The following is a 23951-nucleotide window of genomic DNA, read 5'->3' on the forward strand; positions in this document are numbered from 1 at the left end:
CCCTAAGAGATGCTTGGTCAGAGCAGGCGCTGTCCTGCAGAGAACCGGGGGGAGATTTAATGCTTCCTACCCTACACCACAGCGCAGGGTAGGACCACGGACTCACTGCTTTAGGAATCCACTTTCGGCGAGGATTGTCATGTCACATCTGGCTACAGAACAGGGGATTTACCTCTGTGTGTGTCCAAATACCCACTCAAAGCGATCTGGATACTAAATGTGGCCAAGCATGGCAGCAACCCTACCACGGGCAACGGGATGAACCCTTCCCTCGCTGCCACAAGGTCCTAAGGACGAAGGAAAAAAAACATTTAAACTCCTGGGGGCAGGGGCTGCAGCAGAGTCCAGCACCTGCAGCCACCCTCCTCCCACCCAGCTGGGTAACGCCGGCGGCTCTGTGGCCTTGGGGACCCTTCCCGACCTTCACCGGAGGCCTGTGCTCTTGCCTCAAACTCTGCAAGTAGTTCGGGTACAGGCAGCGTGATCGAATCAAGCAAGGAGAAGCTGTCCTCGAGTGCCAGAAATGCAAACCACCAGGCCACCACGCTATTAAGGCAGCACAGGGATCGCAGTCCCCATCGGTCAGCTGGGCGCATAACAAGCGTGAGCAAGAGCATCTCGTCCCTGAGCATCCCCTCCCTGCCTGGCGTGCATCCTCGCGGGCACTGCACAGCCCCGGGGAACGGGGCAGAAATGCCTCGTACTGAGCAGAGCATCGACCTGCGGCAGCAGCTTCGCCCACGAATGCAGAAATGTGTATTTAGGAAGGCTGAGTCTGAAAAGAAGGGTCATTTCCACAGCCCCAGCAGCACGTTTTAGGCAGTCTGAGCTTTAGAGCAGGTTCAGGACAGCAAGGCAAAGAAAAACACCCCAGAAGCAAACTCTTGAGACGTCTCTGAGAAAGGAACCAAGGGAGGGCTCCACGTCGCCTTAAGGCTTCCCACAGCCCCTAACGTGCTCCAGGTAAGGCAAGACTCATATTACATGTATGCATGGCTCTGCAAAAACGAATATTTTGGGCACCTGGAAAATCCCAGGTCCTGTGCTCCACGGTCCTTGTCCCCCAAGGCTGCCGCAGGATGAGGGCTCCTCGGTGACAGCGTGGTTAAAAGGCAAACCGACAGCAGGGAGAGCTCCGTGACACCGAAACGGGCATGCGAATGAGCTGAACGCTCCCCTTATTCATTCCTGACTATTTTTCCACGTGGGCCTTCCCGCTGAACTGTTATAAAATACCGGGGTTTGTGGGTTTTTGTTTGTTTGCTTTCCAAGAGGAGGCTGCAAGTTGGTAAATATCTTTATCCAGCATTCACACACACACGGCACTCGGGGAAAACGAGCCCTGGGTTTGCAGGGTGACAATTGTGTCCTTCAAGAAAAAAAAATGTGAAGTTATCCAACCTTGGGCAAACCTCCTTTTTGTTTTCCATGAAGCCTGATAACTGCCCCCCCCCCCGCCCCCAGCACCCAGCCCTGCTGGCCTCCAGCTCCCGGCCTCCCCCCTGAGGTCCCCGGAGGATCGGTGCGGGTTTGGGCAGGGCTGAAGAGGGAACGGGGCCCTGCTGCAGTGGGAACGCAGCAAATTCCACCCCTGGGCAGCAAGGGGCTTACTGCTGCAGTTTTCTTTGAAACCTAATTAATTCCAAAGCAGGCTTCGAAACAATTAGCAGCACAAAGAAGTGTCACTTATGACACCTGGGCCATCCGCTGCTTATAAAAATGAAGAGCTTAAGGGTTTCTGAATGCTTCCAAGATAAGCCAGTGGCTTGCTGGAGCCCCCGGGTGACACAGGCTAACCCAAATGTCCCTTCAGCATCACCTCGTGAAGCTGCGCCTTCGGCATGCAGAGGGGGGGCACGGAGCTGGGGCGCTCAGTTCCAAGTCTCCGGCTCGTGCTGCAGGAAAGGTCAGGGCCGGCTGCCGCTGAGTCCTTTGAACAGCTCGAGCGAAAACGTGCACCTTCGGAAAAACGCTTGGAAGTCGAGTTCCCCAGCATAAAGCCGGACTGAAGCCTTTGAGACCAAGCTGGTTTAGTGTGACCCAAGGGCTCTTTTTGGGTCGTGGCTTTGTTGCTCCTGGGCTTGCCTCTGTGCTGCTATTTGTGACCTGCTCTGCCTGTTTCAGGGCTCGGTTTCACAGTGGCAGGCCCCAGCTGGGGAGGGAGCACCAGTTTACCTGGTTCTCAAAAAAATAATTTATTTTTTATTTTTTAAATCCAACCAACCCACAAACCAGCAGCACACCTACAGAAAGACAAACCTTTGCAAAGCGATGCGAGGACGGAGGAGCAGCATGCGACCTTCCGCAGCGTCTCGCTCTCCGGCACGGCACGTAGGCAGGACTTTAATGCCCACTACACCCCTCACCCCTAACACACTGCTCACCGACAAGAGGAAAACGCACAGACTTAGCTTCGACCTGGCAGCAACTGCCCCAGGGGGTGGCGGGTGCCGTAGCCCAGGTCCCAGCCACATGCCCCGGGGCTCGCAGGAACCGTGGGATCTCGCTCGAAATCAAGGCTTTTCCTCTGGGCCTGGGTAAACAGGGACAGGATTAAACAGGCAGCAGAAACGAACACGCCAAGCGTAATATTCGCGGTGGTAACGCAGGGAAAAAAAAAAAACGCTCCTTCTGAAAGAAAAATGGCACGCTGTTATTTACACTAAAGCCGTAAACCTCTCCCTTGGTTGCACCCAACCGTGGCTAAGGGTAGTTTTGCAGAGCAAAACGTATGATCAAGCCACTAAAAATATCGGGGAATTTACCAGGATAACTTACTGAATGCCTTCTTAAAAAGCTATGCAATTCATTCCCAGTGGCCCATTTTACTCAAATAAGCCACAGAAAAAATTGTATAAAAAGATTTATTGAAATTCATCAATGACAAACAGACATAAAACTCAAAGTTTGGCTCTTCTGGGAAAAAAAAAAAAAACTGTTGCAAATGTATTTATACAGATGAAATATTGACTAGGAAATACAAGTCACTTCTAAAGCTATTTTAAAGAGGGATATGAAAGTAAAACTGTACATTCACTAGGTATTTTCAGTCATTTTACTGACTTCCACTAGGTAAGAAAATACAATTTTGTATTAGTATCTCGTGCTTGAGTGTATGAAAAGAAACCTCCTACCCTACATGCTGAACTGCCTCCTGTATTTAGGTTTGTAAAAATTTTCAAAGTATATAGCACAAGTGGAAGTAGTTTCTCATCACTTAAAATTGACTAGGTGTTATATATTACAGACCAAAATAGTACACACCTTATTTAAAAGGGTTGAAACATTTTTTTATTACAATTGTCAAATTCATTTCACTAGTAACTCAGGAATTAGGAACACTTTTTATATATATTTATATATATATTTAAATGCCTGCCATTTTCAGTGTATTGGCTATACCCTAGCCAAAAAAAAAAAAAAAGCAACAAAACAAACAAAGGAAAAAACACAACACATGGGGAAGGAGGGGATTGCAAATTCACCCCACAAACCAGATCCAAAGGAACACCCCAAAACAAAACAAAACAAAACACAAACAAAAAAACAAAACAAAACAAAAAAAAACATTTGGTCACTATTTACAAACAGCAAAAGAAAAGGTACCTACAAAAGCAGGGAAAGCATTGGCTGAAAATGGCAGTCATTCACGGACAGGCAACAAAGAAATCACTTTATCAATATGCCATTCTCACACCTGTTGCTGTGGAGGGACGCTTTGCCCAGATTTGAAGCATCCCCCAAAAATGCTTACAACGTATTTAGTGACTGGCAGCGGTGGAAAATCCCAACAACCAAGGATATTCGGCTGTCTCAGAACAGAATATGTGTATTTGGGGTATCATCCACTGATCTTAACTTTTTTTTTTCTTTTGAAAGATGTCCAACTATCCACTCCAATAATAAGAAACAAATTACCACTTGGTTTATACTTACTATTGCAGTTACAGGGACTAAGAGAGGGACAAAAAGAAAAAATTTAAAATGAATAGGAGGAGGAGTGGCAGTAAAAATAGTATTTTATTCCCTTGCCCACCCAGTCTGCTTCTCCCTCTCGTTCCCACAGCAACATTACAATCAGAAAAAAAAAAAAAAAAAAAGAAAAAAAAGGTTGGGGGTGTGGGGAGGGGAAATACAGGGTAAAAACAGTCAAATCACAATAGGAAATTTTCAAAATAGGTTATTCAGTTTAGTCATCTTCATCCCCTTCGTCTTCAGGTTCTCGTTTTCTCTTCTGTCCCCGTTCTTCATCTGAAAAATAAAACACAACTTGAATTATACGGGTGCTCCCACATGTTGCTGAGAAGCTGAACAAGTTCAACAAGCTCCTACTTTGGCAACTGGCTTGCTATCAAAGGAGCAGGAATAAAAACATGAGCCTGCTTTATATATATATACATATATACATATATATATTTAATCTCTAGGAAAAAACTGGATTACTGCCGTACCGGGCTCTTCTTCGTCTTCGTCATCATCTACCTCACCATCGTTATAGCCTTCTTCATCCTCCTAGATTAAAGAAAAAAAAAAAAGATATTTAAAAAGTTGGTTTCAGCTCAGAACCTTTCACAATTTGGCAATATCCAACAGCATTTTACAACAGAGAGAAAAAGTCCTTGAAGCATCTTAAACAAAAAGCAAACAAGAAGGCAGACACTTCCCACACACTTATATAAGTGTAGTTGCTGGAGTTTTTTTGCAGCAGCATAACTGGACTCCGGCCCATGTTTCATTGCAGAAGGCTGTAGCAGCCACTTCTAGCTTCCACTCCTCAGCAAGTAAATGGTTTCACAGTTCAGCTGCCATGAAGCTGCAAATTTTGCTATGACGTCCTGAGCTTAGCAAAACGCGGTGATTGCTGCGGGTGGTCGCCCAGTGGGAGCAGGCGCGTGCTCTGGGGGTAAGGAGAGGTGCAAGATGAGTGGACAGCTCCAGGTTCTGGGCAGCTGGCCTTCAACAGATATTTTAGCCCCATTCCCCGTGGTTCTGCTAAGGGTGAAGTCCCAGCAGAACGCGACCAGCTCACACGCAGCAGCTGGACTCCACTACGAATTCAAGCATCCCGAAGAACCACAAGACGCAGGTACAGGAGGAACCTCGGTCTCGGAGCACGGGGTCAGTAATTCGGGTACCTCTCTGTGTGCGTAAATCCAACCCTCCAGAGGCCCCCACGCTAGGCCTGCAGACGTTCCTGGCGGCACTGGCACCAGCCCAGGCAGCAGAAATGATTTCATGTCAGCGGTCACTAGATGGCAGCTGGCTCATAGACAGGCGCGCCTCAAAGCCACCCCCTGTGACGCTTCTCAGGTTAAAAAAGCAAGCACGCGCATCCCGTACCAAAACCCTCCGGTCTTTGATCCGTTTCTTGCCCAACTATTCCCCGTTAGCGTTCACTCCACACCCGTTATTAGCTGCGTAAAATCCTTACCTCCTCTTCTCCGCTTACGTCCTCCTCTTCTCCTTCCTCCTCTTCCTCCTCATCTTCTTCGTCTTCTACTACCTGAGCGTCATCATCATACTCCTCTTCTACACAGTCAAACAAGATTAACCACTCAGACACTTAAAAGTTTATTTTTTTTCCCCAACGTTGCTGTCTGACATGGAAGCTCCTACCAACACGGGGAGCGAACTGAGAGCATCGCTTTGAGGCAGCGCAGAATTAAAGGCAGCTCTGCAGCTGCTAGGCAGGGCTGGGCAAAGTCCCGTGCCTCTTCAGCCAAGCGACGGGGCAATGTGGCAGCTGTGCCCGTGGTCAGAGCTGCTGCAGGGCCCTGACAAAGTCACAGCAGCCTCAGGAGTGCTTCAGCTGCTCCAGCTCCCACCACTGACGTGCATTTTAGAGCCCGTGGGACGTTTGCAGCTCTTCGTCTGCAAGTGTCCATCTGCTCCCAGCAGAGACAGGGCACAACTTTACAAGCCAGCCATGCTCTGGGAGCCCTCCCCAGGGGATGCTCCTCGCCTTTATGCTACCAGAGCAATACAGAAGGGTCACACACGAGCCACCACGTGCATTTAAGCACTTTCCTCTTGGCTGCAAACTCAACGAGCCCAAGCAACAAACCAGGAATGTTTTCCATGCTGTGGGAATGGCGTTTTGGAGCTTTTTCACGCATTGCAACACAGGCTCAGACTTGTGCTCCGAGGAAAAGAACCCACCCCTGCTGAATTTCTGCGCTGCTGGATGACAGCACCCCTCTGCCTGGCACCGCTGCGGCGCTCGCCCCTTTCACCAGGGCTCGCATTCAGCACTCGAGGGAAAAGTGCAAGTCCAGCTATTCTGCTTTTGCTGCGCAGCTGGGTTTGAAGAGTCTAGCAAATTCCCCAAACTCAGCCTGACGCCCATCCAGCCAGCACACTGATGCCTCCGAGTGTAGCCTGCCAGGGAGGCAGAACGGCACCTACATGCAGTGGGACACAGAGTTCACTTTCCTAGCATTAAAAAGGTGCTCGCTGCTTCATTACTGCCTTTCACAGAGCTTGCCCCAGGAAAACGTCAGCACTTACCCTCTCCTCTCTTCCACCCCATTCCAACCAGTTCCCTTTCTCTTCATGGATAAGCTATACCCTCCTAGTAATGCCTTGGCTCCTCTACTCGATTCCTCCACTCAACCACTTTGTCCTATGCCCACTCTGCTTCTCCACTCTGCCCTCCTCCATCAGGGTCTACACAACCACACGTGGCTTCCCTGATCGTGTGGTTCCTGCAGCGTTTGTTTGCATCTCATCTTCTCTTACCCATTTCTCCTTTTTGTACTCATCCCCCGATGTTTACTGTTCCCTGAACATTTCCAGCATCTCACTGCTCATCTTACTCCTCCTCCTGGCCCCTTTCTCCTACCACCCTTTCTCTCCTCATTGTTCACTAGAAGTAAGACTCAGAACCTCTCTCGAGCCCTGCCCGTCTCCTTTCCCCTCGCTCCCTCAGAGGACACGGAGGTATTTCTCCTTTACACCGGTCAGGAATGAGCTGCTGGAGGCCCTTCTGCTGCCAACAAGGCGGAGCTGGACACAAAACGCAGCACGTCCGTCCCTCCACTTACGCACACCAAGCAGCACAAGTCACGTACCGTCTTCGTCCTCCTCCTCGTCGTCTAGGCCCTCCACGTAGCCCTCCGCGTCAGAGTCCGGCGCTTCTTTGTCGTCCCGATCTTTCACTAGAGATAAGACTGAGAAAGTAGTTCTTTCAGGCCCTGCCCCTCTCCTTTCCCCTCGTTCCTTCAGAGGACACGGAGGTACGTCTCCTTTACATCACCAGGAGCTGCTGAGAACACCCTTCTCTTGCCAACAAGTCAGAGCTGGAAGCAAAATGCACTAGGCAGCACATCGCTCTTTTAACTTACGCACACCAAGCAGCACAAGTCACGTACCATCTTCATCCTCCTCCTCGTCGTCTAGGCCCTCCACGTAGCCCTCCGCGTCAGAGTCCGGCGCTTCTTTGTCGTCCCGATCGTAGCCATCGAGGTATGTGAGTTGCGGGAGGAGCTTGAATACGTTTTCTCTATAATCGTTCAAGTTGGTTACCTCGCAATTGAAAAGATCTAAACTCTTCAGGTTTTCTAACTTTTTCTGCAAGGAAAAAAAAAAAAAAGCCTCTGAAGCCCAGTGTCGCAATAAACCACTACGAACAGACAATTCGACAGAGTTAACGTGTTCATGAGCTTCCAGGACAAAAGGGGTCATTTCGTTCTCTGCCTCCTAAACTGGGGTGGGACAGAAATCTGCAGCGCCTGGCCACTGCTTCTGCGCTATCTGAGTGGAAAATGCCCTTAAGTTCAGCATCTTGCAAGTGGAAGGCTGAGGTTTGGAAAGAGGTAAGGGCACAAAATCACACGTGCTGTGAGGGACCAAGCTAAGAATAAACAGCGGTCCAGCGAGTTACCCTCAAAGAGCAAGGCAAAATATTGGGGCCAGATACATACAGAGTACTATTTTCAATGGAAAAAGAAACAGCCCATTCTTTAGACACGAGATTTTTACTAGAAGAGATTCTAAAATTTTTGATGATGGCACCTTTGATTCTAGATGGAAAAGAAGGCTTAGAACAGGGAAAAATATTTAATTTATTAAATTTCTTATAAATAAATTCTAATATATTAAATATAAATATTTTATAAATATTTAATTAATTTATTTTTTGGAGGAAGTGGGCTGCATTGCCAGCAGCACTTCCAAGTACTAGCAATAAAAGCACAAGCAGAGCGGTGAAGGATTTACGTCAGGTCTTATGAACTATCTTCCTTTCGGAGTTTAGCACGCAGAGCAACGGTGATGTCAAGAAAACAAGTCTGAAAGGGGGAGCAGTTACAATCCTCTCTCTCAGTTTAACTGCCCTACTCTCCTCTTCTGCTGGAGGAAAGGCGAGCCAAGATGGGCTCATTGAAAACTGCTCCTTGAGACACTTAGGAGCAAGTATTTGGGAAGCAGGCATGAGCTGAAACTCTTTGTTCCTAGAAAATCAAGGACACGCAAACCAAAAATTAGGAAGTAGTACTAAGAACCATTCCTAGAACTGACAGCTGAAGGTTTTTGGAACGCCAGCCTGATAAACCTGACCGGTGCACTTGAAATAAGGAGAATAATGGCATTGTAAAACAACGGAGTGTAGTGGCAGCGAGCAGGAGAGGTGGTGGGAAGCTGGAGGAAGGAGCTGGAGGCTCAGCGACCGCTGCCCCGCTGGGACAAGCAGGCTGAGAGCACGGCGCTGCGGCTGGTCCTACCGACACCCGCACGCCCCACACACCCCGAGCAGAAGCGCTGCCTGTTATTTTAGGCCGAATATTTTGGGGACGGTGCATCCAGTCCAAGCAGGGACCCTGGCTATGGGAGACAGACCCACGACACGAGCCAGCCGCCAAGAGCCGACTCTCGGTCATTCCCTTCCCTTGGATTACCGCGGTGCAAAGCCGCTGCGCTTCCAAAAGGCACTGCTTGGGTGAGAGCAGCCTGGGGGCTGTCCCCACTTTGCTTGGGGCCAGGACAGGTCCCCGGGCTGCTCCTGGCAGAGGGCCGGCCGCTAGAGGGAAGCAGCAGCTTGCACTCCCCACCGGGATGCTGCACCCTCGGATGGGTGTCAGCCCCACGGCACGGGCACCAGGCTGCGAGATAAGCACCAGAGCTGGAGGCATCCAGCTGCGAGCTCGTTTGGAATTTCGAAGCCCAAAATATCGTCCCCACCGCGCCAGCACGTTGCCCCTTCTCATCACAAAATCACGTTTTTCTTTCGCTCCACGCCGCGCCGACTTACCAGAGGTTCTATTGTACCGAGATCTTTTATTTTGTTGCCACTTAGATTTAGATGCGTGAGGTTTGGACACTTTTCTGCCAACACTTCCAGTCCTCCTGAGATTCTGTTGTCACTTAGCTCGAGCTGAAAGGCACATAAACATCTTGAGTTTTTAGTGCAAGCATGCATCACAAAGCAGTTTGGTCAGTCATTAATTAAGTTAGGCAAACAACTGTTTTACATGCAGTATATTGCGAAGACGGAGAGAGAGGGCATGTTGTTTACCTTCTTAAGTTTGTTTAACTTTGGTAAGTTTGCAACTGAGGTTAAGCCTACGTTGATTGTACTTAAGAATTCCAGCTCTTCGAACTCATCTGTAAGGCCTTCGATTTTGCCTTCGTATGACCTGCAGTTGTCCAGAACGAGTTCTTTAACCTGGAAAAAAGAGCAATGCACAAACGTGCGTGAGAACCCCTGCGCGGGGAATAAAGATTTCAACTCCCAAGCAAAGGACGACACAGCTCAGGCGAAAATGAAAGGTATTCCATCAAGTTGGCAAGTATGCAAAAGGTTATCTCCCGGCTCTGAGCCCTCATTTTGCCAGCATGCCAGGTTAGCAGCGTTTCAAGAACACGGTTATTTGGCTTTGCTTCAGCCGCTCACCTTCGTGTTGTGCTATAAATGGCGGAACCAAGTCAGAAACATTAATCCTGGCTTGAGTTATTTGGTTGTTAGGAGTAGGCCCGTCTTTGGTAAACGCGGGCAAAAAGCACTCCAAAAAAATACGAAAAGAGGATTTTTAAACTAACCTACCACTCCGACACCGTACCAGTAGCGTGCTGTCACACCGTGTCACCGCTCGTTAAAAAAGCTTCCTGCTCCATGCAAGAACTGTTCGGGCTCTTCAGGCGTGCCGAGACCAGGGGCTGCTCAGGCAGCCCCGAAACCCAAAGGGGGGCACGGGCAAACCTAACCCGGACCCCCCGAGTCTGCCCCAGCCCCTCTTGTTAGGGCTGCCCCACTGCACTTTAGGTGAAGACACGCTCCGAGGAGGTGACTGCTTTCCTGGGGAATTACAAGGTGCGATCCACACGATGCTGGCAGGGGAAGTTTAGGCACTGTAGCTGCTGCTGGGGAAGCATACCCCCCTTTCTTATCTCCCCTGCCCCATTGCAGCCAGGAGGTTCAACAGGAGGGGTGAGATAATGTCCTGCGGGCCTGAGCAGCAAAGGGCCTGCCAGGCAGGGCTTTTTCTTTAAAAAAAAAAAAAAAAAGAAAGAGAAAAAGAAAAAAAACCATCACTGCCCTTTTTTGCAGGTGCTATCTTTAACGGACACAGAACAACAGCATCGATGCAAAAGAAGCCGAACGGGCCCCACCCCGAGCAGAACTGCGGGTTTCACCCCAGGGCCGGGGCAGCCCCGCAGGAGCAGCAGAGCCTGGACGGGCTTTTTTGGGCTCTCCGTCAGCTCTGCCCCGCTCGCTGTGACTCCACAGGAAGGCCTCACCCACGGGAGGATATTCAGACGTTTTCATACCCAATGAGGAATTTCTGGGGGTTACTTTCTGCCCGGCACGCAAATAAATACCCAGAGCGCCACGTCCCGCTGCGTGCGCCGCAGCCGCCGGAGCAGCCCCGAGCACCGGGCTTCGTTTCGAGGCCTGGAGGAGGAAGAGGACGCTGCTGTTCGCAGAGAGGACGGGATAAAAGGAAGTTTGCAAAAAAGGGTGTATGTAGAAACATGAAGCAACTGTTCAGTTCGCACCAAGGACAGTTAATATGCAAATATTTAATTTTCTTCACTTTTTGTTATCGCTGTAGTGCCGCTGCACGGAGGAGAACCCTGTGTAGTTTTACAGCTCCAAATAACATCCCTACATTTCTAATTAAATCCCAAGCGCTGAAGTCAATAGGGAAGTCAGCCCAAAGCAACACGAGAGCACAAGTGATTCATTGAGAGTAGGAGGATCGGAGTTAGACAGGAAATACGTTTTCCAAGACTCCACAATTTTCCTAGAAGAATTATGATAGGGAATGGCTACACAAAAGTCTCCCAGCAGAATTTCAGGCTGGTTAGAAGAAACCAAGGAACGAGTCAGATGCTCCAGCTCCCACATACGTCTATTCCACTGAAAGGCGAAACAAACCAAAGAAAAAATTGAAATTTAGATGGTAGGAAAGCTGATTAAAGGCAAATATGCCTATCTCCCTGCTGTAACAGTATTTAAGTATCAGGGTCCTCCAGCGAGATCAGCTCAGGGGCAGACGCACTCAGCTGTCTCAAACATCTGCTTCACACACACACAGAGCTCCCGCCAAAAAAAAAAAAAGGAAAAAAATTTAAAAAACGACATAAAAGAAGCCCCACCCCGGAGCCAAGCCTCCCAGCAGCGCATCTGCGTCTATCTGCCCCCGTCCTCGCCCCGTTATCTGCGGGGGCAGCGCGGGGCCAGCGCCCACCTCCCGGGGGGGGCGGGTGAGGGATCGGCTCCCCTCCATCCCCACGGCCCCGTGCAAAGGCCCGAGAAGGAAATTTGTGACAGCACGGTGGCAGAAAAAGCCAACTGGCTTCTACTTGTAGGTTGCTGCTTTCAGGGCAGGACCGCTGTTTGCTCTCTGCCCTTCAGGAGCTCCGGTTCTGACACCGAAGCGCACCGCTCTCTTCTTTGCCGTGCCCAGAACCGAGACACCAGGCACGAGTTCAGCCAAAGCAGGGGAAGCTCCCAGGGAATAAAACCGGTTTGCAAGGGGTCGAAGGCTCGCTCGCATCCAAGGGCTCCATCAGGGAACGGCAGCGTGGGCCGCGAGCGCTCCAGCAGTGTTATTTCGGGGCTCGCGGGCCGGAGGTGCCCCAGCACACCGAGTCGCTCCTGACGGCACGGCACACAGAGCAGAGCTCACGGCAGACCCAAAATGGCCTTATATTTATTCCAGGAGTCAGGGATCCTACGGCAAGCACCCACGTGAGAATAAGGATGAAGGGAAGCATGGCTCCTCCCGGCTTCACTGCGACGCGCGCTCCCCATGCCATCGCAGCCAGTCCTTCTCCCCGCAGCGACGACTGCCACCAGCTCAGACGGTTTTTGTAAGTATTAAAGACACCTTCAGCAACTCGCCCACGTCTCCTTAGGACTCGTTATTTGGTGACTGATGAGTATTTGGCGATTAACGGGAGCCTGTCAGGCAGCGACATCCCATCGGTGAGCGGGCACGGCCCTTGGAGGCCCCTCGGGTTATCAGTGGGACGCTTTTCCAGCTTGCTGGCTGCCAGGCAGGTCTGCCCCCAAACTTTGCCCCCTTCTGAGGGTGCTGGGCCCTATTTGAGGACGGCCCAGGACAGCCCCAACAGAGAAACAAGCATGGATGTAACTGGGAGTGTAGGGAGGAGAAGCCCAAAGCGACCTTAGTGAGGCCACATTCCACCCGAAACAGCTCACCGCCACAGACGTATGACACAGGGACTGCAAACCCGTTCCTCCTCTGCATTCAGAAATCTGCATAATTTTCAGGAAAATCCCGGCCCCTGAATCACTCTCTGAACATCCACTGAACTTTGCATGAACACCCTGTCAAGGCGCAGTGCGGCTGCGGCTTCTGTACGCGCCGTCCCTCCTATTCTGTCACCGAATCCCAGAACAAGCCTCTGCCTGACGCGAGCCAGCGCCCTCCCCGGGGCCTTCCCGCAAGCTGGAGCGAGACGAGCGGCCCTCAGCAGGTCCGAGGCGCCGCGGCTGCGTCCCGCCGCAGCCCGCGTGACGTGGGGTACGGGTGCGCAGAGGGAACGCAGGGCAGCAGCCGACCTCGTGGGGAGAGGCAGGCGGAGGCGCCGGGGCCCTGACCCGACGTGCAGCAGCCGCGCGCGGCCAGGCCCGGCGCCACCGACGCCACGACGCGTTAAGCTACTCGAAGCGCTAATGGGAGCGGGCACTAATTTAGGAGCAAGGCAGACCATACGACACCTGTGCTCGTCTTTCCTCCCTCCTCTCCAAAACTGCTCGGTAGCGGGGAAGGGCAGAAGAGCACCGCGCCAGAGGCGGCCAGCCACCGCAAATAACGCTGCCGCGCTCACCTCAGCAGCCGAGGGGGCACCCGCAGGCGCCTAGCAGAAAACCTAACGCGGGCGCAGCTCGGCCGGGTCCTGCCGTAACAGCCGTGCCTTCAGCAGCACCGGTGGCACACGAGGCACCGTCCCTGCCCCGGGTAAGGGACACCCTGCGCTGTCCAGCTGGCAGCGCTGCCTCGGCCTCGCCGCCCTCGCAGGTGCTTCCTGGACGTCTGCGCCTTTCTGCCGGAGCGTTGCTCTGCGGTTTGCTGGTATCGGGGCCTTAGCACTCAGCGGCAACAGGCGTGCACACGGGTGGATCGCGGCTTCTTCAGCAGAGCCTTCGGATGGCGAGCCTTGGGCTTCTTGTCCCGCGGTCGTCCTGGTTGCTGTTTCCGACGGTCTCAGACGCCTTCGGATCGTGACATCGGGCTGCCGGTAAGGCGCTGTGCTGCCAGCTGCGGACTGCAGCATCCCCTGCGCCTCTCCAGGACCTCCCTGCCATCACAGCGCCTTGCTGCCTGCTCGATAACCGGGGGCTGTCTCCCAGCACGGGTACCGCATCGAGCTGTACTCCCAACCACACACAGAGGATCCTTAACAGAGCCCCGGTGCGTACTGCGAGGCTCCAGCTTATTCCTGGGGCAAGCACGGGCCGCCACGTGGAAGCAGCCACTGGGTTTCATGGGAGCCTCAGCAAGGAGATCACAGCTCCCTGCACATGCAGGTACGGGGCAGACCCTCCTTCCCCTGCCTGCCTCCTCCACGCTCTGGAAGTGACCGTACTCCTGAGATATCACCGCGCGCGAGCAGCGGAGTTCAGTTACACACGGACGGCCACCATGCAGCACAAGTTAGCGCCTTAACCTTTAGTCTACACTCCCACAGCAGCACGTAAAACAGAAGAGCCTCTGCTTCCAGAAAGCCTGCAGCCCATGGGCTGCGAGAGCCAGGGAAGCGGGACTTGGGTCCTGAACCCAGGTCCGTGGCTGAAGGCTTCGCAGCGTGGTGGAAGGACGCAGCTGTGAAGACAACTTTTCAACAATTAAAGGCGAATTTCCAAGTACCGTTCTGCTGGCTTTACAAGCAGGAACAGCGAAGGCTGTAACATCTCATCTCCAGCACAATGGATGGGATGCTTTTGAAGTGCACGTTGTGTATGGTACCTCAAGGATAGGGATATCCCACTCTGCAGCATTTTAACCCAAAAAAACTGGTAAAGAAGAGGGTGTTAGCTCTGTTTTGCACTGCTTCCAACCAAATGAGCTGGGGAACGTTGAGAGAAGTCCTTTGTACTTCTTAACCCAACGGAAACTTCATCTGGAGGAGGGCAGAGCTGTGGAAAGCAGGGAGGGAAGAAGAAGGGAATCCTGCTGTGCCAAGTGGAAGCCAAGTCCAAAGGACTTTTGAAAGCAGAGTTTTGTTTTTTTCAGTTGTACAAACGTTTCTTCAAGACACTTGGGTTTCTGTCTTTGGGTTTGTTTTCTTTTTTGTCTCAGAAGCGTACATAGTGTGTGCAAAGCCCTGCATTGCCCCATGGTAAAGACCGAGCACGACCTTTGCTGCCTGTTGTAACCAGAGTGCCAAAAACTGGGCTCCTCCTGTGCTTACGCTGTGTTCTGGATCTGTTCTCACGCAGAGCTGGGGATCCTCGAGCAGAAACGGATCTCCTTAGGTTTCTGTTCCACTCGGTTTGTGCCTCAAAGCTCCAGAGAAGCCAACCATCCATGGTCACGACGTTCTCGTTTGCTGGGGGCAGAATGGGTTTGACAAGGCTCAAGACACTGCCCAAGGCTCGCAAGGAGCCCAATGTTCACGTGGAGCTGCCCGGGGACGGCAGGATGTTTTCCGTGCTCAACTTTTACAAGCTTCTCCCAAAGTTACTTCTGGAAGAAGTTAAACGTTGCAAAAATTTTCATTTCAGGTACTACCTGCAATGTGATCAGGCCAAAAATGCTTGCGCAAAACATTTCATTCGGTACCTTGTGCTAACAGAACTGCTCTGAAGGCTCAAAGACACGGTAACTTCTGCTCTCAGATGGTCACCAAAAGGTAACCAACCTAAAGACCCGACTTTATTTTTTTATTTAGATAAAGACAGCACGTAAACACGCCATTTGCCAGCTGCATGGAGGACAGATCCTCAGCCACCCGAGAGCACCCCGTGGTACCAGCACGGAGCAGAGCATGGCCAAGTTCATCTCGTGGTGGAACACGGCGGGAGATGGAGGAACGTGGCACAACCTCTAACCCGCCGTGGAGCACGCCGATGAAGGCGTACCCGAATTGCTGCTCGGCCTCCCCAGGCTGGCTGCAGAACCCGGCTGTGCCCCCCCCTGCCCCTGGCACGCTGCCTGCGTGCAGGGAGGGAGGGAAGCAGGTGGCAGGGCACCCGCTGCCTCCTGGCGTCCTGCCACCGGGATTCCCCATCGGCAGCTCGGGATCACCCGGCGGAGACGCTCAGGGTGAGGACTGAGCCACACGTAGAGTATTTCCTACCACGAATTTAACAGGGAAGGGAAAATTCGATAGCGCTGGCGTCCTCTGACCCGCCGGCCAACAAACACGTGGCAGAATGAAACTCACGGGCACCAGCTACAGGTGACAGCCGTAAAGGTTGATTTTGTTGGTTTTTTTCCCCTTTACCAAACCAGTGTTTTACCTTGGATTTTGATATGTCCCCTCAAGGTTTTATTATGAGCAGCTGAGATGCGATAAATAGATTTTACTCACTTGCAGTACGTCTTAAACTCTGAAAGCCACCTAGCCAGCTACCAGGTACCCTGCACAGGCTCTGGTCAATCTGCGAATCCTGGGGCAGGGAGAAACGCTGCTCGAAGCATGGCCACAAAACACAAACCATCCCCCTTTTGGTACTACACGATTCACTGACGCTGAGCAGAGCCCTTTCCACTGCAGCCTGGTCCGATGGCAACCCACTCTGTGTCCAGTTATCTTGCCTATTTTGTATGAGATCACGTGAATTTACCGTTGGGCTTCAAAATTCATCTAGGGTTTCTCCGAATGATGTAACCCCAAGCTTTCGTATTTGAATTCCTCTTCTGCGTATCTTTCCCAGGAATTCCCTCAGATTTTAGAGAACAAAAGAACTTCCGATATCACACCAACACGGTTTAGGTAACTGGCATTTTTCAACGACAGCATCAATACGCATGGACGTTTTTCGCTAGAAGCAGCAGCGTGCATTAACAACCACACGACGAAGAAACTCCGAACATTTTCTAGGTTACAGTTCGGCAGTTTTCCAACCTCACCCTTCCAGCACTAAGCTCTGCTGGCAAGGAGTGCCCATGGGGATGAGGGGCTGTGCACCAGCCCCAACACCAGAAGCGGCATGCGGCCATCAACACGGCACCGCACTTGGGACAAGTGACCGGGGAACAGCAAAAAAAACCATTTGCCCAGGGACCAAGAACAACCCAGTGACCACACGGGCACCACTGCGGGCTGCTGGCCCGGCCCTGGCTCTAGCAGTTTGCTGAATATTGCTGTACACCAGCGCGACGTGATGCAACAAGAGCGGCTGAAAGCCACCTTGTAAACTCCTAGGCTGAAGACAGCGCCATGCTAGGGATCCCCACCTGAAAGCCGGGCTTCATTTATGCCTGCTCCCACGAGGCTGGGCACAGGAGGACATCCTCCTGGCCACACCACAGTGCCAGGGCCCCTGCCTCTCCTCTGCCCCAGCAAAAGGGAGGGAGCAGGGCAAGAGTGATGGGGAAACGTGTGCCTTTTCTTTTCAAAGTCTTTGTAACTGAAGCTACTCGCTCTTCAGAGCCAGCATAAGGCTACTTGCATAGCTCAGAAAAATCTGGCTGAATAGCGATGCATTTACTTCTTCTACCCTCTGATGTTTTATACACCACAGCCATAAGCCCTGAGAGCAACTAACACAGCTCCAACGCCCCTTCACTCTGCTCCTGCCAGAAACCTCCTGCTCCAAGTAAAACACATAAGCGGCAGAAGGGTTAAGAGTCGTCGCGGTTCTGAATGCACCTCACACCCGTATCTAATTACGAAGCCTTTCCAGTACTCCAAAACTTCCAGAGCAGATAACCTGCTGCCGCCTTCCTCAAGGAACAGCCCCCCCAGCCAAGAAACCCCATGAGTCGCATAAACACACTTCCACACGTTTACAAGGGTCACTACAGCCATATGCATAAGCAGCACGCTAATTAATAAATCAGGAACAGACTTTGGGGACACAGAAAGCTGTTCCGTTCAAAAGCAAGCCACTGGCTTCCATTTGGGTTTCTCCTGCTAGCAGCAAAACTCTGAAAAGACCCCGAATATTTATTTAGACAGAGGCTCGTAAGTGATTAAACTGCTCGATCTTTACATTAAATGCTTTTTAAGTTTAACAGTGATGCTGGTTTCTTCTTTTTTTTCAATAGATAGTGTCACCTATCAGCTGAGCGCCCGGCTCTGCCCCTGGCTGGGGTGGCTGCACGCGGGTCACTGCAGCTCCACGTCTCGGTTTGTTCGAGTGCCTGACAGCACGTCCAGCCGTCAGCCAACAGACCAGGACCGAAAGAGATGGCATTGCACCTTCCCTTTGAAAATCCTTCGGTTAGAAGCGATACGTACTGAGCTGAACCACTTCGCCTTGTTCAGCCGCGCGTGCTCCACGCTGCCCTCGGACGACGTAGGGACGCGCATAAAGAAGGAACGCTGGCTTAAATTAACACCGGCTTCAAGAGCCGAACAGTTAATACAGAAAGCAGGCTCTGAAGATGTCAGCTGCTGCAGAATGCGTTAGCAAATCATGCCAGCAAGAGATAAGCTTTTCCTAGCTCTTTTATGGCTTTGGAGGGAAAGTGTTTGATAGACCAAGCCAATGGACGAGTGAGTGCTGCAATAGAGAGGACAACTTTTACTCGGGGCTGTGAAGGCAAACCACTGAGGCTTTTTTTTTTTTTTTTTTTAATATTTCAAAGGTCATCCTTACATATGCAAGGGCTTCACGACCGATTCTACCAACTTAGTCAAAAAGTACAGGCGACGTATTTACTGACTGTTTTGTCTGACTGATAGCCGAGCGAGAGGCCAGGACCACCTCCTCAGGGCTCCATCCCTACCCCTGCCACGTGTCTCATTCATTCATTCAAGCATCCACTCGTATTTTGCAGGTCCAGCTCTTCTCAGGCTTCTCCAGCTCTGCAATTCCTGTACCTGTAAGGCGGGAGGACGTGGGGGAGGAAGGAGTAATCCACGGAAAGAACGAAGTGGGAAGAGCTACTCGACATCAGCCTTCTGGGCCGTAAACATTGAAGAAAACCACTAATAATTATACCACCATTTAAATGAACAATTAAAGATGCATCACTGGCATAGATAATACGGTCTTTTAAATACAGTGGAAATTAAGGTGAAGTCCTCAATCCCTGCGTGTAAGTAATGTTACCTTAAAACTCTCAGAAGTTCTGGGTGTAGGTTTTGAGGAAGGTATATCCTACCCATTGATACATAGTGCACAAATCCTGCTGCAAGGATAGTTACGCTTGACTCAGCCACATCACCTATACCGTACGAGGTTTGGACTAAGCAGCTTTTTTACCCCCTCACGTCAACCTTGTTTCTTCAGAAGATGCATTTCCTGATGGCTTACAGTACAATTACACCATTTAAAATCCAGCTATTTCTCTTCTTACTTCATTTTTATTAAGCCAGTTACAAAATAAATAAAATTTAAAAAAAGTTCTGGATACAAAATCATTTGTATGGTTCAGGTGTGTAACTGTGACTGCACTTCAGATATTGCTAATATTAGATAACAGATAAAAGCTACCTCTGTTATATTTATGCCCTGCTGTCAGCTACCTAAGTGGTTAAATGATTGAAGTCTGCAAAAATCCATGATAACCTGCACGTGCCGCATACTTTGTATGTGCTGATCCCGTGGCACCCTAGACACTACCACGCAACCCACTTGTCCCACTTTGTAACAAACCTGGAGTAGATCCCCCTTCCACCCATAGGTGGTTCAGGTGGGGGAAGAATAAGAATGTGGGTATCTGTACCCATTTACAGTACCCAAGCTTCTTTAAAATGCAGGTTTTTAAAGGGATGTGTATCCCTTTAAACTCTTTACTGTTATTATGAGCATCACACCAAGGAACTAGCTTGGGGAAAGAGCTTTTTATTTATATTCTTCATATGCGAGCACACTTTGCATAGATGCTTGCACTGTATTTCCCTTCAGCGTTAAAACCTACAGATAACCAGTGAGAAATCAGAATTCAAATAAGCTTTAAAGTGCAACAAAGAGTTGGAAGAACTGTAAGAAATACCCAGTGCTGCAGTCAGTATTTTATCACTGTCACAATTTTGAGCTGATAAAGCTCCTTTCAAAAGCAGCGTTCAATCCTCAGACTAAATGAACCAGCATGGTAGCTCTAAACCACCGGAGTTTTGTGCATCATTTCAAAAACGTACCTCTGCGTCCCGCAGCCAAGGAGTCCCCCTCGGTACCGACCTTGTTTTACTGCCTCTGCGTGGTACTGATCGAGCTACGTACACTGGAATGAAGAGGAACCCCCTCGAGTGTGCCCAGGTGAGCATCCTCTCTGTGGAGGTCCGTGCTTATTCCACTACTGGCTGATGGTCTGGAGGAAACGCACGTGAAAAAGTTGTATCTGGCCAATTTCTGGCAGGCAGTGACATGTGACAGGAGACTACAGCGATATGATCAGCAAAGTGCCAAAAGCTGAGTGCACTACCGTAAGTGACCATGTAATGTAATGGGTTAAAGAAATTGAAATAACCGGGCTGGGAGTAGATGTGAAAGCTCAACTGTGGCGGTGCAGCACAAATTTCACGCACCCGAACCAGAGATTTCTCACCAACATACACAAAACCACAACCAAGTTTCTGATGCTGCGTAACCCCAGACCTCTCACCAACAATGAATTCATCTAAAAACGAAGTGAGGAAAAAAAACACAACCCAGCAAAAAAAGAGTCTGAGGAAGAAATAGCTACTATACAATCCACTTTGAGACACTTACATTACATTTTATTAGCTAACATGTAACCTTACAGGGTTATATGACTTAGCAGCTGAAGTATTACATAGTATTCTACATGAGGACTGTATTAGCTAACCCAAGGCATAAAATAGTCTCCTAAGAGCAGAAAGAACCCCAACACCTTATCGACATCCTCTTACCTAACCTTGATTTACAAAAAGTTCTGATCCTGCAAGCTCTGATAATGGATTAAATAGGAGATGTATGGCAAAAGTTGAGCACGTATAGGGCAGAAGCTCCAGAAGTAAATACACTTCTACTTGTGCAGTTATTTCCACCAAGATTTATATATGTTACATTTAAAACTTTGAAAAGGATGATCGTTCACAGATCACACAAGAAACACTGTGCATTTATCAAAACAAAGACTAACACAAGCAGTTTACAGAACCGTCCTGTTCATGCCCAAAGACTTATAGAAATCCGTAAATAAATGACACCTGGCACTAGACCTGCTTCTAAAGCTCAAACAACTCATCTAAAGCATGAGACGGATTCAGCTGAGTTATTTTAATGGGGACTTTAGAGAAACAGACTTCAAACTGCACCCTTAGCTCTCCCCAGCGCAGCAGCACGTGCACGCGTCTGTAATCAATGCTCGTACAAAACTGATCGTAAACAGAGCGGCGTTCCCAAACGGCATCGCCCCCCTGTAGGAAACCAGAAGCATTTACTCTTGTAATGGACGTGATGGACCAACGGACCTTGGGAGGACTGATGTGCACAACTCAGTGACAGAACTAAAGGCTGACAGGTTAAAACAAACAAGCAAACAAACAAAAAACAGGTTAACCAAGCACTGTTTTACAACCCACTGGCGGACGTTTCTCAGCTGCAGGGGAACAGAGAAACACCTCCAAACCAGGGCTCTCTCCGCTTGCTTTTGCATAAGTCCGAACTGAACAAAACCCAGATGTGTGTTTGGGGGGAGGGCACTGTCCAGAACGCATTAAGGAAAAGGATTAAGTCTTTGGACTGTGGGTCTGCTTAAAATGGTGAACAAGCCTCCGGCATCACACGCGTGAGGCAGCGAGACGCAAAAAGTAAAACCAAAAATAATAATAATTAAAAAAAAGATAAAAAACTGCCTTAAAAAGATTTAAAAATATATTAAAAGGGTGGGGGAAAAAAAAAAAAAAAAAGCAAAGCGGAGACCTACCTTCCCGCCGGGCCCTGCCCAGAAGAAGGCGTTTTCCCGGCTCACGGCCGCAGCGCCCCCCGCCCCAGCGCCCCCCCGGGCGGGCCGTGCGGCCCCCCCCCGAGCCCGGGGGGGTGGGTTTGAAAAAAAAATAACGCTAAAAGGTTCGGAGAAGGCGGCGGGGGGGGGTGATTTTACCCCTCGGGGCTCGTCCCGCCGCCGCCGCGGCTCGTTGTCAGAGCCCGGCGACAGCGGCGACAAAATGGCAGGCGCGGCGGCCGCCCGTCATGTCGGAGCCGCCGCCGCCCGGCCGCCCCCCGCCGCCCTCCGGTCGCTGAGGGGAGAAGCCCGGCCCCGCTCCGCCGCTGCCACCCGGCCCGGCCCGGCCTCGCCGCCTTCCTCCTCCTCCTCCTCCTCCTCCTCCTCAGCGGCGGCGGCTCGGGAGGGGAGGACACAACATGGCGCCGCGTCCTACTTGCGCTGCGCCGTGGCGCTGCCGACGCCAGGAGCCGCGGCCGGGAGCGGCTCGGCCGGGAAGGGGGGCGCAGGGGGGCCCGGCGCCGGCCCGGTTGAGGCGGCGGAGGGCGGGCGGCTCCCCTCCCCCCGGCCCCCCAACAATGAGCCCCGAGGGCCGGCCAGGGCCGCACCTCGCCGGGGCCGGCGGCGTGTGCCGCTACGGCGGGCGGGCGCCCTCCTCCTCCTCCTCCTCCTCCCGCCGCCGCCGCTCGCCCAGGACTTTTTAAAGTTTAAAGAGCAGGTTACATAAATCTGCCCGCCTTTGTCCCCTCAGACGTCGCGCTGGCCACCGAAAAGCCGCGGGGCCGCGTTCCAGCCGCCTGCCTCCGCCCTCCCCCGGGCGCCTCCCGGAGAGGTACGTTCCCCTCCCCGGCCCCGGCCCCGGCCCCGGCTCCAGCCCCGGGCCCCGCTCCGGGGCACCCCCGCGGGCCCTTCTCCAGCCGCCCCGAGGCGTGTGTCCCCCCTCCGGGACACCGAGGGGCCGGGGCAGCCCCCGCCGCCCTCACCGCCCCCCCTCCCCGGGCTGAGGAACGGGGGCTGGGGGGGGGGGGGGGGGGTGCCGGGACCCCCGCTCCGCGCCCCGGGTTCGAGCCCCGGCCCTGCCGCCGCCGCCGCCCGCCGGAGCGGGGCCCGGGGCCCGGCCGCATCTGGGCACCCCCCCCGGCCGCGGACTATTTTCGTCCTGACAAAGTTTCTCGCCGCCGTTTATTCGGGGAAGGCGCCGAACACAACAAGCCCCGAAGTCCAGCCCCGAGGGGAAAAAAAAAAAGGGGGGGGTGGGGGGGGGGCAAAATGGGGAGGGGAGGGAGAAAATTAAAAAAAGGGGAAAAAATAAACAAGAAAAAACACGCACACACACACATCCAGCCTTTTTGTGCGTGTGTGTGTGTGTGTGTGCGGGGATGGAGGGGGTGGAGAGTGCATTTATTTCTTGCAATATTTTTTATTCCGCGCTCACACTACGGGCAGCGATACCAGACCTCTAAAAACGCTAAGTATTTGCTTAAAATTCTTTCCTTTTATCTTCTCAGCATCTGGAGAGAGGGAGAGAGAGAGAAAGGGCGCGTTCATGAGGACTACAAAGTTACAAATATGGCTCCCCAGTCTCTCCTGCCTGATCACCGCACAGAAACGAAGACGCACTTCAAACTAAAACCCTTCGCAACTCGCTCGCAGCCCCTGCCTGCGCTCCCTGCCCAGCGCCCAGGACAAATATCCGCGAACTAACCACGCCGGAGAGGAGCACCAACTTATTTTTATTTCATGCACCGCGAGCCCCCGTTAATGCGTCTCGCGCCGGCGGGGCGAGGAGCAGCCCCGCAGGTCCCCGTGTCCGCGTGTCCCCCCCCCGTAAAGCACAAGGCGGGCGCCCCCCGGTCCCCCCCCCCCGCCCCGAACCGGGCACCGGGCACGGCCGCGCACAGGTAGGCACCTCAAGGGCAGCAGCGGCCCTGCCGCCTTCCCCCCCGCCGCCCCCTCCCCGATCGCACCGCACGTTTTCGATGCTTTTTTTTTTTTTTTCTCTCTCCTCTCCCCCCCCCCCCCCCCCAAAAAAAAAAAAAATCATCATCATCATCAAATAAAACGTGGGATGGATTTTTTTTTTTTTTTGGCGTTGCTTACATCTGAGGGCGTCCTGTTCCGCAGCTCTAAGTGGATCCTTTTCTTCATGTCCATGGCCGCGGCTGGCGGGAGGCGCTCGCTGTGCCCGGCTCCGCTGGCGTGGTGACCCCGCTGCAGACCCCCCCCTCCCGAGGCCGGTGCCGGGAGGACTCGGAGGGCTCCACCAGCTCCGCTCGGAACCCCGAGCCCAGCGCCGCGGCGAACACTAACCTGATAACTGCGGAGGCGGGCGCTCCCGGGGGCTCCGGCTTGACTGACGCCTCCCTCCGCCAATCGACGCCCGGCGCCGCGAGGCCCGAGCCAATAGGGGAGGACGAGGGGAGGTGGGAGCCAATAGGGGAACGGCGCAGCCGGCCA

The 23951-nt window shown here is 52.1% G+C and overlaps 1 protein-coding gene across 3 annotated transcripts; it reads right to left on the minus strand.

Annotated features, from left to right (window-relative positions):
* Positions 1 to 2850: 2850 nt before the first annotated feature.
* On the minus strand, positions 2851 to 23827 carry ANP32A (acidic nuclear phosphoprotein 32 family member A). Of its 3 annotated transcripts, none has more exons than XM_080551560.1 (8): positions 23595 to 23827; positions 9512 to 9661; positions 9248 to 9370; positions 7371 to 7569; positions 7071 to 7169; positions 5432 to 5529; positions 4452 to 4512; positions 2851 to 4251 (listed from the first exon to the last, which is right to left on the minus strand). In XM_080551560.1, exons 1-8 carry the CDS (start codon positions 23646 to 23648, stop codon positions 4190 to 4192), a joined length of 846 nt encoding a protein of 281 aa, XP_080407686.1. In that variant the 5' UTR covers positions 23649 to 23827; the 3' UTR covers positions 2851 to 4189. The 3 variants fall into 3 exon arrangements, with proteins under 3 accessions (XP_080407686.1, XP_080407687.1, XP_080407688.1); XM_080551561.1 differs by having other exon boundaries at positions 7071 to 7157; positions 23595 to 23813; XM_080551562.1 differs by lacking the exon at positions 7071 to 7169 and having other exon boundaries at positions 23595 to 23813.
* Between the last annotated feature and the right edge of the window lie 124 nt (positions 23828 to 23951).

Source organism: Anser brachyrhynchus (assembly GCF_964034855.1).
Source record: "Anser brachyrhynchus genome assembly, chromosome: 11".
NCBI lineage: Eukaryota > Metazoa > Chordata > Aves > Anseriformes > Anatidae > Anser > Anser brachyrhynchus.